The sequence below is a fragment of the Brassica napus genome, chromosome A8 (genome assembly GCF_020379485.1).
Source record: "Brassica napus cultivar Da-Ae chromosome A8, Da-Ae, whole genome shotgun sequence".
Classification (NCBI taxonomy): domain Eukaryota; kingdom Viridiplantae; phylum Streptophyta; class Magnoliopsida; order Brassicales; family Brassicaceae; genus Brassica; species Brassica napus.
The window spans coordinates 23,109,038-23,124,790 of NC_063441.1; the positions used below are offsets into that span (position 1 = coordinate 23,109,038).

Here is a 15,753-nt window from a genome sequence, read left to right on the forward strand (position 1 = left end):
CGTTAATAAATTTTGTAAATTGTAGACATGATTCTCTAAATAGGTTCAGATTTACTAAACACATGGGGTTTTTAAGAAGAGTGAGAGGACGAAAGTGGTCATTATTTCTACTAATGTCGGATAATCTTTTAGTGTTTCTCTTTAGTGTTCTTGCATTTCTTTGGCTGCAACTGGATTGATCATTTTTGGAATGGAATGCTTTGCAATGATTAATTCCATTAATTTCATAAAAAATTCTACCATTTATCATGAATGGAATAGAATGTTCATTCCATCAATTCCAAAAAAATCTAATCAAAATACAAAGCAAAACATTCCAAAACAATTTTGATAAGGAACAAATGGAATGAATCCATTCCATTTTTCTACTGCATTCATCTTATTCCATTCATTTATAATCCATGTATTCCTTTCTCAGTCTTCGGCATAAATTGTTTAAAGCTTCGTTATAAAAAGCTCTACATTTCTTTCGCGTTGAGCTTGGTTTTCGGTTGTTACAGTTCAAACATAAATAATACACTTTCTTCAAATTAAATTAATAAAAAGAAATAATCAAGAGTAACAACAAAAAAATTATTATGAAATCAAACCGCTGGTGTAAGGCACTCCGGTCTTCCAAATCCAATCATCTTCAAGAAACAAACCAGTGACTGTGAAATTAGCTGCATCAGTAGAATTAGCCACGTGATAACCGGGCCATGTAACACGAGATGTAGTGTTTGAACCAGGTCCGGTATTGTTATACTCCGCGTAGTATAACGTACTCAATGCAAAATCGCCGTTCCATTCTCTCCAACCAACCGGTTCAACAAAACCATCAATGTACGATTGCATGATAACCGTCCGTGAATACTCCTTCCACGGTCGACCCAAATACGTTCTAACGGTGTAGTTACTAGAAACAAGATCATCCGCGGGTTTAATCGTACAGTTGTGGATAGACGTACCGGTGTTTTGGTTCGGATCAGACCGGCCTTGTGCCGTGATTGCGTTGAACTGGTTCGGCATTGGTTTTCTTGGATATAAATTGCAATTCTGAAACACTACAGCCGCGTTTCCGAATATAAAATCGACAGTTCCGTAGACATCGCATTCTCTATAAAACTGTCTTAGAGAATGCGTGTAGAGCGTATCTTGATAAGCCTCGAAACTACAACTATAGAAGATTGAGAAATCTGCACCGCTCCGTAACGCAACTGCCTGGTGCTTCTCCGGTCCGGCCGTGTTCCGGAAAGTCATGTTCACCGCAACGAAGTTCGGTGCTGTCACAGCTGAAAAGTCACGTGCAAGATTATCATTAGTTGAACAAAAAACATCATGCATGCATGCATCTCGCCACTACTCCATATAATACTATAAATAAAATGAAATGGTTGTTAGTAGTACAGTCGGTATTATTAATGCATCCTGTCTCCTATTCACTACTTTGAATCTAACTTTTTGACATATAGTTGTAAAATATTAAAGAAAAACACTTCGAAAATCTAGATACATTTATATGATAACATGTGATGTGTGACGTACCAAAGGTGGCGGAATTGAAAGTTGTCCAACCGTCGACGACGCTTCTATTCCCGGTCACCACCGTCTGATTAATTCCGTCGCCGATCATCATCATGTACTTTTTGTTCTTTGCTATTAAAACGTATTCTTCGTAGATCCCCGCCGTCACGTAAATCAAGAAGAAACCGCCGCTTCCGTCCGTGTTATTCGGAGCAGCCGCGACGGCCGCCGTGATATTGGTAAAGTTTCCGGTTCCGTCTTGACTCACGGTGACGATGTCGCTTATCAAGACCATGCTTCCGTCGTCTCCATCACCGTCGGTGAGTTTTCGCCTGCTTAGAGATTCGTATACGGCTTTCGTTCGTTCCGTCATTTTCAACGGTAGAGCTCCGTTACGGAACAGACGAAATGGTTTAGTGTGGGTGGATGATCCGGATCTCGGGTGAGCCCAAGCAAACCCGGCTCGTTTCTTCTTCTTTGGGACCCATCCTTTAGTGAAGAGAGCGAGTGAGACACTAAAGAGCTTCGTGTCGTTGACTAGAGGCAACGCAACTCCGTTTCTTACGGTCCACGTGGCGGAGGATGAAGCGGCGGTTGTGAGTCCCTCCAGACACGTCTGCTCGTTCGTTAACGCTGCGGAAAGAAGCGTTTGGACATCTTCAGCCTTTGGAAACGATAACGTTTTGGAGGAGGATGATTTCGCTGACGTGACGTTAACTGTTTGAAACGACGTTAAGAGGTAATCCATGGTTAGACCAGCGAGGAAACGGCAGTCTTGGAGAGCTCTGATAACGGCGGGTTGAGATAAATGAGCGTTGCGTTTTAAATATTTATCAACCGTACGAATGAACTTTCGCGACTGCGATAGCGATTTGCGGATTGAGAAACGGCCGTATTGTTGAACATTGCCTTGGCTGTGTGGGAAAACAGATCTGCAGTATTTTGGATCCGGCGTCGTTTTGCAGATGGTTGAAGAGTTTGCTAGGTTGTGAGAAGCAACAAGGAGTGATTGAAGAAAGAATGATAGTGTAATGAGAAAGATCAACGGAGATTTCATTGTTACTGGGAACTTTTTGGTGTTTGTTTAATGTGAATAAAACATTAGATTTAGCGGTTTATATAGAGAGTGTTGATGATGAATAAGGATGAGGTAGGTCCATTATTAACATTACAATAAAATTTTGTTATTGTTCTTAGTTTGTATCAATTTAATACTGAATACTGAATGCGAAGTCAACTCTTTTGGGAGCCTTAAAAACGCGAGGTTGTTTCTGGATAATAGAATAATAATCATCAGAAACTCTTGTCTGTGGATTCAAACTTGCTTAGCTGTTAATGCAGAACCATATATATGTTAGTTCGCAATGTTGAGTCTTAATAATAACTAGATTTTGACTGCGGTGCAAGACAAGCGGTTTGACTGCGGTGCGGTTCTGACAGTTATAAAAACGTATAGATATATGGTATATGTAGAGGTTTTTGTTACTGTTAACTACGGTGCGGTGCGGGATAGATATTACCATTCGGAGCCTATATGGTGCAATGTGCATCATAAATTCAACAAGTAAACAACGTTACTAATCATATATACATCTCGAGTCATTGGGTCAACATTTCAACTTCAACATGGTTATCGTTTTTCCAAATAAATAAAAGTTCGGACCACCATAAAAATTTATACTATTTTAAGGAATAAGTAAAAGGTGTATCAGGGACAGGTTTGTACTAGTGAGTCGTGACTGACTTAATATTAAAGTTGGCTATCGATTTTAGTGGTTGTAATATTTTTGACAATTTGTTCAATTATTCAATTTATTTGTCACCATTATTATGTATTTCCACGAATGATTTAACATGCCAGAGAGCTTACACCGATGGCACAAATTTTAAAAGATTGACCATTTGTATCTCTAATGACCCATGATCCATTATATTCCTCCTGCATGACTATCCTTTCTCCAAGCACCATCATCAGTAAAACAAGTCATTTCTTTCTCGTGGATTTGTGTTCAACGGTGGCTGCTTGTGGCGATGCAAATTCCCCTGATCCGCCTCCTATTCATGCAAATTAAGCTATAGGCGTCAAGTTACCACTTATTCTGTCAACACGCCTTTAAAAATTATAATCTACCATTGCGTATATAGAATTACAATCAATGATTGTTACCGTTGAGATTCGATCAGTTCATAAAAAGATTCTCTTATAGTAATTGATTAATCAGCTGTCGATCATTTTTAAAAGCCACATGTACACTTGTGTTTAAGATTAATTTATTTATGGAAGCGTTGTCACGAAAACAATCTCAAGGCACAACGGTCCGAAAACGACTCACTCTGACCTAGATTTGCAAAACATTAATATCTACTAGCATTCTTATCACATGCTTCTAATGCCAGAACCTCTAAGATCTGCTCGTGGTTTATAAATTATAATCGTTGTGCATGCCTTGATATCACCATATACTGAACGCGGCCAAAAGTCTTACTGATCTTATGAAAGTAGCTAGTCACTAAACTTACTCACTGTGCCACTGTGGTTAGGATTTTTGAGCATCCGTAATGTTTAGCTAAGAAAAATATGTAGTTACCACGAATCTGTTCAACACATAAGAAAATTCAGCACAAAAGCACATCCATAGAAATCTCATCTTTTTTTTTCTTTTTTTTTTTTTTTTTTTTTTGTAACACAAACTTCCTTAAATCATCAGAGTATGTGGTTAAACCACTTGATACAAAGCCAAAGCCTGTTTAGCCAAACCATCTGCAACAGAGTTTTTTACTCTAGGAATCCAACTAAAATAAACAGTTTCAAAAGCAAGACAGTTAATTCTAATGTCTGAGATGATCCCGTAGATCTCCGGAGGTTCCAACTTCGACCGTAGGGCTTTAATAAGTTGAGCAGAATCTGATTCCAGTCTGATGTGCCGGAGTCCCAGCTCTTTGCATTTCTTAACTGCCTCTCGCATGGCCAAACCCTCTGCGATGAGAGGGGAGCTTACAAAGCAGTTCACCGATTGGAAGTTCAGGGTTTCACCTGTTTTCCTGATTGACCATCCCAGTCCCGCAGTCCTTGTGTCGACTTTCCAGGCTGCATCAGTTTGAATCACAGCTTCTCGGGGGGAGGTTGTTCGGCATGCTTGGGGGTGTGGGCTCTGTCGCTGTTCCTTGCTCTGTGCGTTGAGCCATTCACGAGCTGCCGCCACTGCATGGGTGATCACTTCTTCTACAGTGAACACTTTGTTGTTGAAAATCAATTTGTTACGTGCAGTCCAAAGCGCCCACACTATCCATGGTGCAAGTTGACCGTCTACAATCCCAACCGGTGGCAGGCAGGGGTTCTCAATAAGATGCGACCAATCGGTCCTCAAATCTAGTAATCTTCTCCTATCAACTTGTTGTAAAAAAGGAGCTTTTCTCCACACTTTCTCAGCAAATTCACATTGAAATCTCATCTTTTTTTAATGGGTTTAATTTGTAGGTGGACTTTGGTTAATGGGTTTAATTTGTAGGTGGACTTGATGGGAGGATCCTACGATGCATGGGACAACATGAAGTTTAAATTTCTAATGGCATTCACTACCACAATACTCTCATTGATTTTACTTGGGTTTGATGATCTCATGCATGAATTTTGAATTATTAAATGCTGAAGACGCAGTTCGTTGGGAGCACACTGACTTTCTTCTCAAAGCCACTTCACATCCTGGCACCATTTATGTTCAGCTTTCTTAGTTATATTCACTAGAACAATTCAAACTTTGTTTGAAACAATGGGAGGAGTAGTTTATTGTAGCGTTTTATAGATTGGTGATCCCTAAAATAGACCATGCTTGTTAGGGCTTCTTGGGAAAGACCAGAGGCGTGATTACATCAAGAACTAAGAAGTGTGTTTGAGGTAGTCAAGAACAACCTTGGTTTTGATATCTCCGGTGAAGTCACCGCCTCTATTTCGGCCCCTTCATGGTTTTCCGGAAATGTGATCCTTCTTACTCCAGTTTCCTCCGTCAACGAGCCATCACGGTAAATATGAACATTTTTTCTAGATTAAAAGAAGCATAATTTGTCATGTTACACAAAACAACATATCTCAGTTACGTCAAAGTTAAAGGACAAAACCTTGGAGCTGATGAGTTTGATAACATGTTTAGCTGAGATATCACGTTGGTGCCAGAATTCTTCTATCAAAGGTTTAAAACAAATAGAATACCTAATTTTGTATAGTGATTGTATGATAATTTTTTTTCTAACTATTAAATTCACGTTATATACCAAATATAGTTATAGCTGGCTACAGTAGGCACCTTAAATGGCAAAAGAACTTGAACTTTATATGTTTTGGTGATTATACTGGATTCAGCCTTTATATGTTTTTGGTGATTATTTTGCTATATATAAAGTGGTAGTAGTTGCTTGCAATTTTAGATTGTAAATTAAACGAGTCATTCTGATCATTTGCAACCACTTAATCAATAGATTTGTTTTTACTTACATACAAAATGACCGTGAAATCAGATCATTATCACCTAATATTGGGTAGTCAAACATCCGCAAAAGAAGATGGAATGTTATTTCCCAAAACCATTACTCTAAAAACAGATTAAAATCTAAAATTAGCATACAAACCAACACTATAAAACATCATGAATCTTCCAATGATCAAATCACTTTTAAATTTGTCAACACATCTTTAAAAGAAGAAAAAAGCAAAAATAAAAAGATATTATCACCATGGCTGGCGCAAGAAGTTTGGTCAAGGCAAATCATACTAATGTAGGCTCATTAATTTTAATGGCCTTGGTGTTTGGTTCTTGCGTAGCTAATGGTGAGTATCTCGGTGGCCGCCGTGGTCTTGTCGCTGTTGCCGGCAACCCTACGGTCTTTGATATTACTAAGTTTGGGGCAGTGGGAAATGGTGCCACCAATTCTTTCAAGGTGAGATTTCTTTAATTTATTGTTATTAGTAAAATACACATGAAAACAAATATTTATCCAATAATAAATGGTTTATACTAAAATGCAATATGCAGGCGTTTTTAAACACATGGCTCCAAGTGTGTGCCAGTCCGGTACCAGCAACGCTACTAGTCCCTAAAGGAGAGTTCTTGACTGGTCCAGTAATTTTTGCTGGTCCATGCAAGAGCAAAGTGACCATCGAAGTTCAAGGCACAATCACCGCTACACCAAGCGGATACGCGACCCCTGAATGGTTCTTATTCGAGCATGTGGACAATGTCCTCCTCACCGGACCCGGCACATTCCACGGCAAAGGTGAAGCCGTATGGAAAGCAGATGGCTGTGGCAAAAAGGTCAACTGCAATCTTCCTCCAACGGTAAGGATATATATATATATAATATCATTAATTTTAAATGTTTTGTACTGATCACACGTACATACGTACCCATGCAGTCTCTAAAATTCAGAAACATCTTAAATCTTGAAATTGCCGGCATTAGCTCAGTCAACGCGAAGGCCTTCCACATGTTCTTGGTGAAAACTACAAATGTCAACATCCACAACATCAACATTATTGCCCCTGCTGAAAGTCCCAACACCGATGGTATCCATTTGAGCAATGCGGTCAACGTTAACATCGTTGAGAGTACAATAGGAACAGGAGATGATTGTATCTCTGTCGGTCGTGGTTCCACCAATGTAACAGTCGAACACGTGACTTGTGGCCCAGGACACGGACTAAGTGTTGGTAGTCTGGGAAAGTACCCGAACGAGGAGGATGTTAGCGGCATTCACTTTAAGAGCTGCACGATGAAAGGTACCGACAATGGTCTTAGAATCAAGAGTTGGGGTGGTTCGTCTCCAAGCAAGGCTGTGGACATTAAGTTTGAAGATATTACAATGGAAAGTGTCAAGAACCCAATCATCATTGACCAAAACTACGGCTCAAGAGGCGGGGTAAGTATATATACCCAAGATAATCTCAAACCAAAACTTACATTAATTACTTGATTATTCAGCAGCTTACGAAAATATTTTACTTATTTGTGTGTGTGTGTTTTATATATAGGATTCAAAGGTTGCGATAAGCGATGTGTTGTTCAAGAACGTAAGAGGAACAACAATTACTAAAGATGAAGTCCAGATCATGTGCAGCAAATCAGTACCATGCACAGGAGTCAGCGTCATTGACGTGAACTTGAACTTCGTAGGTGACAAAGGAGGACATCCTTCGTCGTCAGGAGGTTTGATCGGAGCTCTTTGTACCAACGCCAATGTTATCTTCGGTGGAAAACTTAGCTTCCCTATGTGTCCCAAATAAGCTTTTTGATATTTATAATTTAATATTGAAAAAGTCAAAAGTTTCCACAAACATGTGTTTTGTTTGTGAGTTAATTAGTTTGTGAGTTTATCAAAATTAATTAATTCATTGGAATATTTGACTTTTGAAATAAAAATCCTCATTTTATTTTATTTTTTATGTTAATGATATAATCAACGGACGCAACAACTGATTGTTTTTGAAAGAATTGGTTAGAACTTTGGTCTCTGAATACTCTAGCTGTTTAAAAGCGCGGATCAAACAAAAGAATAAAAACATCCTGAAGGTTTGTTGCTTTGTTTCTTAATTAAACTTAGATTAACCTAATTAATTAGTAACAAGCATATAAAAAGGTCACGCTAAGTGAGATTATCGACGTCTCCAGTGTCCACTATCCCAAGAACTTCTCCATTGATGTTATTAGAAGGCTGAGAATATATAGAAACTTTCCATCCTATTAAATTCATTTGGCAACTTGTAATGTTTAAAATTGATTTTTTTTACATACATAGAAAAGCGGTGCATGACTGGTTTCAGAAATAAATAGAAATTTCATATAATGTGATATGTCTGATGATATCTGTTAAAAAATATTCAAGTAAATTAAATTGAAATCTGCGTTTAAATTTCAGTTATTGAAAAAACTAGCTGATTATATATATATATATATATATAAGTTATTACCAAAGTTCATAATATGAGAACAATTTAGTAAAATAAGTTTTCTTCTTCTGAGTTTGAACAATTGAAAGAAAGACAAACAAAGCTCTCACTGAATTAAAACTTAAATAACACATAACCTTTCAAAAAAAGTATAAACATAATAAAAATAGTTTAAAGAGGCTCATAATGGGGGTATTGAGAAAGCCTGTTTGGGTAAGTAAAGCCCAATAGATGGGAAACCCTAGAGAATTGATATATAAGATACGAACTCTTTCTGTTACTAGTTTTGGATAAGAAGGACTTGTCCTCCGCCACAAACAACAACAGAAAAGAGAAGTAGAAAATGGTGTCTCTGAAGATCCAGAAGCGGCTCGCCGCGTCGGTGATGAAGTGCGGGAAGGGCAAAGTATGGCTCGATCCTAATGAATCCTCCGACATCTCCATGGCCAACTCCCGTATGTGTTCATTCTCACTTTTTGTTCATTTTCACAGGACAGTGAGTTACTCAATTGGATCACTATCTCCTTTGCTCGCACTTATTCCCTAAGCTTTAAAGAGTAGTTACGGTATCATTAGATTAGTGAATAGTCTTTTGAGTAATGATGATTACCGTTTGTTTATCTCACTGATGGATTGTTTTGAAAAACTTAAAATAGGCCAGAACATCAGGAAGCTGGTGAAGGATGGTTTCATCATCAGGAAGCCAACGAAGATCCACTCTCGTTCCAGGGCTCGCCGTATGAAGATCGCCAAAATGAAGGGGCGTCACTCTGGATATGGTAAGAGGAAGGGTACCCGTGAAGCTAGGCTGCCGACTAAGGTGCTTTGGATGCGTAGGATGCGTGTTCTCAGGCGTCTCCTCAAGAAGTACAGAGAGTCGAAGAAGATTGACAAGCACATGTACCATGACATGTACATGCGTGTTAAGGGTAACGTCTTCAAGAACAAGCGTGTCTTGATGGAGAGCATCCACAAGTCCAAGGCCGAGAAGGCCAGAGAGAAGACTCTCTCTGATCAGTTTGAGGCTAAGAGGGCTAAGAACAAGGCTAGCCGTGAAAGGAAACACGCTAGGAGAGAAGAGCGTCTTGCTAAGGTACCAGCTTAACTCATTAAAGAGAAATATTTCTTTGAATTTGATCAAGTATCCTTAAACATGGGTTTGTATTATAGGGTCCTGGAGGAGATGTTGCCCCTGCAACTGCACCACCTGCTGCTGCTGCTACTACCACTACTACTGCTCAAACTGCAGAGTAAGTTTGATCTCAATGCTGATATCAAATTGAGTTTTGTTCCAAATTGGTTTAAACATGTATTAATTCATTTACTGGGGTTTTGCTTGTGTAGGGTACCGAAGAAGAAGTCTAAGAAGTGAAGGGGATAAAGTGATCAAGCTATATAGATCATCTCGCTTACTTGACTTGAAGAAAACTTTTGAATGTTCTATGACGTTGGGTTTGTTGAATTACTTTGTTTGCGCAATAAACATAAATTGTGTCAGTTAATCGTTTATGCTTTCAGATCTTTTAGATTATCAGTGTTTCATGAAACTTACTCTTCAAAATGTTGTGCCTTTAGCTCTTTGTTCGTCTTTTTAAGTATTAAATTCATCCACAGTTTTGCAAAATCTAGCCTATTATCGTTAAAAGCCGGTCGATAAAGTGAGTTCGTCTAGGCATCGTTTCAACATGAAATTTTAAAGGCCTTTAAGCTTTCTTCCGTCAATCTTGAGCCGCTACGACATACGGAGAGAGAAGTGGTAGGACGTTTTTAACGACCGGCTGTGTCACTAAAACTCTTTAATAACAAACAAAGCTTAACAGAAACTCGATCCTTATTCCTTTACCCTTTAAACGTTGTTTATAAACAGGGAAACTGCAGAGATTTGATGGCCTTTCAAGTTTCAAAAAGATAGTGACATGAAAAAATAACGCCCACCGTGGGGCTCGAACCCACGACCACAAGGTTAAGAGCCTTGCGCTCTACCAACTGAGCTAGACGGGCTTTCCGATTACTTAACACTTGTCGTTTTCACAGTGTAAGCTTATCGTCCATAGTTTTTGAAGGAAGACAAGAGCTTCTTGTAAGGAAAGCTGTAACATGTAAGATTTTGTGAAGACAACCTTGAAAACGCATTGGCTTATATTACGAGACTAAAAACTACTTTTATGGTTCAATTATCATTTTTCTCTGTTGCATGATTTTTTTTTATTGACAGATTAATGATTAGGAAAAGTATGTAGACGCAAGTTAACCATAGTACTTGACTACTTGAGAACCAAAGCAGTGAACAAAATAATAACAGTAAAATTATTGAACCAGTAATAAAGGAATTAGCAAACCTAACTATTTTTAAACAACAAGTCAAAATATTTATTTGAGGACAGAGGATAATTAGAGACACAAACCAAAATGGATAGTTTGAATAATACAACTAAAAACCCCACTTAGTGATTGTAAGAATAATAATGAAGAGACATGAAAGGCCGAAGATCGCTAGCAAGATTAATGAAGCAGAGAAGAGACGAGCAAGGCAAGAGCAGTTGCGAAGCTTATAGAAGCTGAAACCTCCCGTGACGCTGCTGCTGCGGTGATAATGATGGGCGGCCTCGGTTTGTTATGAACGCATTCGTCACAAATGGGCGGCTGCGGTGGTGGAAGTGGTAGTGGGCAGTGCGTACACGGCGGTGGCGGTGATGGAGGTGGCGGAGGAGGAGAAGGCGGTGGTGGTGAAGGCGGTGGCGGACAGAAATTCTCTAGCGGAGGCGGTGGAGGTGGTGGGAGAGGTGGAGGACAGAGTATCTGAGGCGGGGGAGGCGGTGGAAGAGGTGGAGGACAGAGTATCTCTTGCGGCGGTGGTGGCTGATCACATGGATTCTCACATTCTAAACACATTTCGCATGCAGTTTGCGTTTTCTCTGCTATATTCAATGCAACAGACTGTGATAGCAAAAGCAGAGTGAAGAAACAGAGGAACTCCATATTCTTAGGGAGGAAGGAAGAATTATTTTTGCAGTGGTGGAAGAATGAAACAGAAAACATGAATGGCATTTTAAAAGGACTTGACTTTCATTTAAGAACCTTCAAAAGCAAAAAAAAAATACTTTGGAATCTGATACGAATTAATTTTTTTACAGCTTTGATTTGAAGAACAAAAACCTTTTTGGGACCATGCATTAACTGTTATCCACAACGGAAGAACCTATTCTCTTTTGTTCTTTGTTCCTTTTTTTTCCAGCTCTGGAAGAACCAGTGAAGCTAAATTGAAAAAGTTTGTTGTAGACACTTATAGCATTTACAGCGTCTTTAGTTTAGAACCACTCGTCTCTCATTGTGCATTTCGTTTAACAACTCATCCGCGGTGTCAAGCTATTATATTGCTTTATGTTCCATATTCTACTCTATTTGTTGACGTTACTGGAGTTTACAAAACAAGTTACCGCAATTTCGTTATCCGGACAACATGTACTAGTCGGGTAAATTTCAGTTTTACTGTGTTTTTTACAGTCTTGAGTTCAAAAGCTACACCACCCGGAAGATTTTACCCAAAAAAAGACAAGCTAACTGGATATGAAAGAAGGATGAATCAATCAATCGAGGGAAGTGATCTTCTCTTCGTCAACATCAAAAGCTTTACGCGCTTGTTTCAGCTCTTCTTGCATTGCCAACAGTTCCCTGCACCTGTTAAGTTTTGGCAAATCCTGCATCAAACCATATCAAAAAGAACACCAGTCAGAGTCATACATGATATAGAATACAAAACCGTAGTAGCCAGACTGAGTGAGTGAGTAATATTACCTTGCGGATAAGATACAAGAAGTCATCAACCAGTAGCCTTCCTCGCTTTGTGCCAATCTCTTGAGCCTTATGTGTCTTAAAACATTAAGAAAATAAATCTCTTTCCAGGTTAGTTAAAAAAAGCTTATATCTAGTAGTAGAAAAAAAGATGAGAGGAACTCAAATACCAAATCAGTGACGTATTCGACGACAATATCTTCAACAAGGGCAACAGTCTCAGGGAGAGGCTAAAAAGACAGAGGATCTTTTGCATTAGTTTAACCATCCATATACCAAGATTTCAATAGATGTTGGTAAGATAAGCATCAGCGTAATTAAATACGCTTCAAAGTAACACCTTGAGGCATATCTATGTACGAGTGATTCACTAATATGAAGAAGAAAAGCTTACGTTCTGCTCATCGCCAAATCCATACATCATATGCTGCACTGTATATCACCAAAACATGATAGAATACAAGAATGCAACCCAAAAAAAAAAGAGAAAGAGAATCAACTTTGTACATTCTTTTTGGAAGAGGGGTTTGCGCTTTTCCGGCGCCTGAGAACTTCCGGCAGCTTTCGATTTAGACGATGACGCCGCCGCCGCTGCTGCTGTGTTACTCATCTTCTTCTTCTTCTTCTTCCCACAACAAAATCGAAGAAAATCCGATTACACGCATTCCTAAAGTTCAACTAGTAGAAATATAGAATTCCAGAGTACATTCACGAATTCACCATAATCACCGCCAATGGATAAGTCATGAAGATTCGAAAGAGCAAAATTAAGAACAGAGGAACTCACCGGAGATGAACAGATGCGGATTTGCTTCTCCCCGTATAACAAGGTCAGTGGCAAATCGGCGACGATGATGAAAGTAGAGAGACTTCGGCTTAGCCTTTTGTGAGTTTAATACAAACATAAGTAAACTACATTATTTACTCTTTTATGCACTATGTTTTGGGCTAAAGACAGGCCCACTCAATACCCATGACTTCAAATGGGTTGGTTTATTACCTTTTTCTTGTTGCCACAAAAAAAGACAAGAAAAAGTAATGGACACAATCTAATATAAAGAGCATTTCCAACAAGAGTTCTTAATCTGGATTTCTGAACAAAAAAACTAAACAAATAAATGAAAAAGAAATTAAAATTTTAAAACCCGTTCTGTAAACAGAGTTTTAAGAGACAGTAAGAACCCATGCATGTCAGTTTTGTATTGGTTGAATATGTAAAGGAAATTTTTTTCCGTGTATCTCTCTTCCTTCTCTTTCTCCCATTTGACAAAAAAAAATCTCTCCTCTGTGGGCGATGATGAAAACCAAATCAATACAGTGGTTTCTTGTGAATTCGAATTCAGTGAACCTAATGACTGGTTCGAACTTCGACGTCAAGCAGAGGTTATAGTGAAATTGGATCAAGAGAGGTTGTGGTCTTGTGCCATGGATTTCGATCAAACATGATTCCTTTTTTTCACCTACCCTTAAACCGAACTCTTTTCATCTTATAGCTTTGGTATTATAGTTGGGTTGATGGTATAGTTTGAGTTTTGAGGTTGGGTTCTGGTCAAGCTTAATATCGAGTTCTTTGTCACGACTTGCTTCAGTTTGTGAGTAAATGGTAAATATAATGAAGCCTATAACTTTTAATATTTTTTTAATTATATAACAACATTCTACATTTTTGTTAATGTAATCTAAACAATATTTTATTGTGCATGGGTATTTTTCTATTTTTTATCAATTAATTTAGTAAAATTTCATATGCTCTCTAAATAAGTATACAAACCACAATAAAATTGTTATTCTAGATAAACAGAGACAAGAAATATTCAAAACCTCTCTGACATCATCATATGTTAGTTCATGATACAACTACGCAATAAAACAATATTATCATATTTTTTGAAAATTTCTCAAAATCTGTGTGTTAACAACCCCTACAAAATATTCAGTTTTTGAATAAAAGGTGAATATAATGAAGCCTATAATATTTAATGTTTTTTTTTTAATTTCTAACCACATTCTAAATTTTTTGTAATGTATTATAAATTATATTTCATGGTATATGGGTATCCTTCTATTTTTTGTTAATTAATTTAGTAAAATTTCATATGCTCCCTAACTAAGTACATAAACCACAACAAAATTGCTATTCTAGAGAAACGGAGACAACAAAGGTTCAAAACCTTTTTGACCATCATCATATGTTAGTTCATGGCACTACTATGCAATAAAACAATATTGCAATAATTTTTAAAATTTTCTTAAAATCTGTGTGTTAATACAAAATATTCAATTTTTGAGTAAATGGTAAATATAATGAAGTCTATAATTTTTAATGTTTTTTTAAAAATTTCTAACCACATTCTACATTTTTGGTAATGTATTCTAAACTGTATTTCACGGATCACGGTACATGGGCATCCTTATATTTTTTTGTCAACTAATTTAGTAAAATTTCATATGCTCAATAAATAAGTACATAAACCATAATAAAATTGCTATTATAGAGGAACGGAGACAACAAATGTTCAAAACCTCTCTGACCATCATCATATGTTAGTTCATGGCACAACTATGCAATAAAACAATATTGTCATAATTTTTAAAATTTTCTCAAAATCTGTGTGTTAACCCCTACAAAATATTCAGTTTTTGAATAAATGGTAAATATAATGAAGTCTATTATAGAGGAACGGAGACAACAGATGTTCAAAATCTCTCTGACCATCATCATATGTTAGTTCATGGCACAACTATGCAATAAAACAATATTGTCATAATTTTTGAAATTTTCTCAAAATCTGTGTGTTAACCCCTACAAAATATTCAGTTTTTGAGTAAATGGTAAATATAATGAAGTCTATAATCTTTAATGTTTTTTTTTTTAATTTCTAACCACATTCTATATTTTTGGTAATGTATTCTAAACTGTATTTCACGGTACATGGGCATCCTTATATTTTTTTGTCAACTAATTTAGTAAAATTTCATTGGTTCCATAAATAAGCCTATAATCTTTAATGGTTTTTTTTAATTTTTTTAACCACAATCTACATTTTTGGTAATGTATTATAAACTATATTTCACGGTACATGGGCATCCTTATATTTTTTTGTCAGCTAATTTAGTAAAATTTCATATGCTCCATAAATAAGTACATAAACCACAATAAAATTGCTATTATAGAGGAACAGAGACAACAAATTTTCAAAACCTCTCTGACCATCATCATATGTTAGTTCATGGCACAAATATGCAATAAAACAATATTGTCATAATTTTTGAAATTTTCTCAAAATCTGTGTGTTAACCCCTACAAAATATTCAGTTTTTGAGTAAATGGTAAATATAATGAAGTCTATAATCTTTAATGTTTTTTTTTTTAATTTCTAACCACATTCTATATTTTTGGTAATGTATTCTAAACTGTATTTCACGGTACATGGGCATCCTTATATTTTTTTGTCAACTAATTTAGTAAAATTTCATATGCTCCATAAATAAGTACATAAACCACAATAAAATTGCTATT

At 37.1% G+C, this 15,753-nt stretch overlaps 5 protein-coding genes and 1 non-coding gene across 10 annotated transcripts; 2 read left to right on the forward strand and 4 right to left on the reverse strand.

The window, feature by feature from the left end:
* Positions 1 to 2: 2 nt before the first annotated feature.
* LOC106400500 (probable pectinesterase/pectinesterase inhibitor 7) lies at positions 3 to 2,938 on the reverse strand. Its single transcript, XM_013840855.3, has 2 exons — positions 1,525 to 2,938; positions 3 to 1,271 (listed from the first exon to the last, which is right to left on the reverse strand). The coding sequence occupies exons 1-2, from the start codon at positions 2,558 to 2,560 to the stop codon at positions 577 to 579; spliced, it is 1,731 nt and encodes a 576-aa protein (XP_013696309.2). The 5' UTR covers positions 2,561 to 2,938; the 3' UTR covers positions 3 to 576.
* A 3,219-nt stretch (positions 2,939 to 6,157) lies between these two features.
* Positions 6,158 to 7,930, forward strand: LOC106399659 (exopolygalacturonase clone GBGE184-like). Its single transcript, XM_022691506.2, has 4 exons — positions 6,158 to 6,435; positions 6,531 to 6,833; positions 6,911 to 7,414; positions 7,527 to 7,930. The coding sequence occupies exons 1-4, from the start codon at positions 6,232 to 6,234 to the stop codon at positions 7,776 to 7,778; spliced, it is 1,263 nt and encodes a 420-aa protein (XP_022547227.2). The 5' UTR covers positions 6,158 to 6,231; the 3' UTR covers positions 7,779 to 7,930.
* A 757-nt stretch (positions 7,931 to 8,687) lies between these two features.
* LOC106401756 (60S ribosomal protein L19-1-like) lies at positions 8,688 to 10,019 on the forward strand. The gene is made up of 4 exons (XM_013842334.3): positions 8,688 to 8,896; positions 9,098 to 9,534; positions 9,612 to 9,691; positions 9,786 to 10,019. The coding sequence occupies exons 1-4, from the start codon at positions 8,785 to 8,787 to the stop codon at positions 9,811 to 9,813; spliced, it is 657 nt and encodes a 218-aa protein (XP_013697788.2). The 5' UTR covers positions 8,688 to 8,784; the 3' UTR covers positions 9,814 to 10,019.
* A 350-nt stretch (positions 10,020 to 10,369) lies between these two features.
* TRNAK-CUU lies at positions 10,370 to 10,442 on the reverse strand. Its single transcript has one exon. It is a non-coding gene; the product is annotated as a tRNA-Lys (tRNA).
* A 283-nt stretch (positions 10,443 to 10,725) lies between these two features.
* Positions 10,726 to 11,497, reverse strand: LOC106398649 (leucine-rich repeat extensin-like protein 3). Its single transcript, XM_013839174.3, has one exon. It carries the CDS (start codon positions 11,487 to 11,489, stop codon positions 10,944 to 10,946), a length of 546 nt encoding a protein of 181 aa, XP_013694628.2. The 5' UTR covers positions 11,490 to 11,497; the 3' UTR covers positions 10,726 to 10,943.
* Positions 11,498 to 11,907: 410 nt separating this feature from the next.
* On the reverse strand, positions 11,908 to 13,232 carry LOC106399399 (transcription initiation factor TFIID subunit 13). Of its 5 annotated transcripts, XM_048738381.1 has the most exons (7): positions 13,021 to 13,141; positions 12,897 to 12,911; positions 12,741 to 12,858; positions 12,628 to 12,665; positions 12,404 to 12,463; positions 12,237 to 12,311; positions 11,908 to 12,139 (listed from the first exon to the last, which is right to left on the reverse strand). In XM_048738381.1, the coding sequence occupies exons 3-7, from the start codon at positions 12,841 to 12,843 to the stop codon at positions 12,029 to 12,031; spliced, it is 387 nt and encodes a 128-aa protein (XP_048594338.1). In that variant the 5' UTR covers positions 12,844 to 12,858; positions 12,897 to 12,911; positions 13,021 to 13,141; the 3' UTR covers positions 11,908 to 12,028. The 5 variants fall into 5 exon arrangements, with proteins under 5 accessions (XP_048594338.1, XP_013695339.1, XP_048594337.1 ...); XM_013839885.3 differs by lacking the exon at positions 12,897 to 12,911 and having other exon boundaries at positions 12,741 to 12,852; positions 13,021 to 13,232; XM_048738380.1 differs by lacking the exon at positions 12,897 to 12,911 and having other exon boundaries at positions 12,741 to 12,849; positions 13,021 to 13,148.
* Positions 13,233 to 15,753: the final 2,521 nt, after the last annotated feature.

What these genes read in the sequence shown, in the direction of transcription:
- LOC106400500 (XM_013840855.3), bottom strand. Translation starts at nt 2,560, where the DNA reads ATGAAATCTCCGTTGATCTTTCTCATTACACTATCATTCTTTCTTCAA. An exon ending in TTTCAATTCCGCCACCTTTG is followed by an intron (nt 1,272 to 1,524) that starts GTACGTCACACA and finishes GTGACTTTTCAG; the next exon opens with CTGTGACAGCACCGAACTTC.
- LOC106399659 (XM_022691506.2), top strand. Translation starts at nt 6,232, where the DNA reads ATGGCTGGCGCAAGAAGTTTGGTCAAGGCAAATCATACTAATGTAGGC. An exon ending in ACTGCAATCTTCCTCCAACG is followed by an intron (nt 6,834 to 6,910) that starts GTAAGGATATAT and finishes GTACCCATGCAG; the next exon opens with TCTCTAAAATTCAGAAACAT. An exon ending in ACTACGGCTCAAGAGGCGGG is followed by an intron (nt 7,415 to 7,526) that starts GTAAGTATATAT and finishes TTTTATATATAG; the next exon opens with GATTCAAAGGTTGCGATAAG.
- LOC106401756 (XM_013842334.3), top strand. Translation starts at nt 8,785, where the DNA reads ATGGTGTCTCTGAAGATCCAGAAGCGGCTCGCCGCGTCGGTGATGAAG. An exon ending in CATCTCCATGGCCAACTCCC is followed by an intron (nt 8,897 to 9,097) that starts GTATGTGTTCAT and finishes AACTTAAAATAG; the next exon opens with GCCAGAACATCAGGAAGCTG. An exon ending in GAGAAGAGCGTCTTGCTAAG is followed by an intron (nt 9,535 to 9,611) that starts GTACCAGCTTAA and finishes TTTGTATTATAG; the next exon opens with GGTCCTGGAGGAGATGTTGC.
- LOC106398649 (XM_013839174.3), bottom strand. Translation starts at nt 11,489, where the DNA reads ATGCCATTCATGTTTTCTGTTTCATTCTTCCACCACTGCAAAAATAAT.
- LOC106399399 (XM_013839885.3), bottom strand. Translation starts at nt 12,843, where the DNA reads ATGAGTAACACAGCAGCAGCGGCGGCGGCGTCATCGTCTAAATCGAAA. An exon ending in TCGAATACGTCACTGATTTG is followed by an intron (nt 12,312 to 12,403) that starts GTATTTGAGTTC and finishes TAATGTTTTAAG; the next exon opens with ACACATAAGGCTCAAGAGAT. An exon ending in TCTTGTATCTTATCCGCAAG is followed by an intron (nt 12,140 to 12,236) that starts GTAATATTACTC and finishes GGTTTGATGCAG; the next exon opens with GATTTGCCAAAACTTAACAG.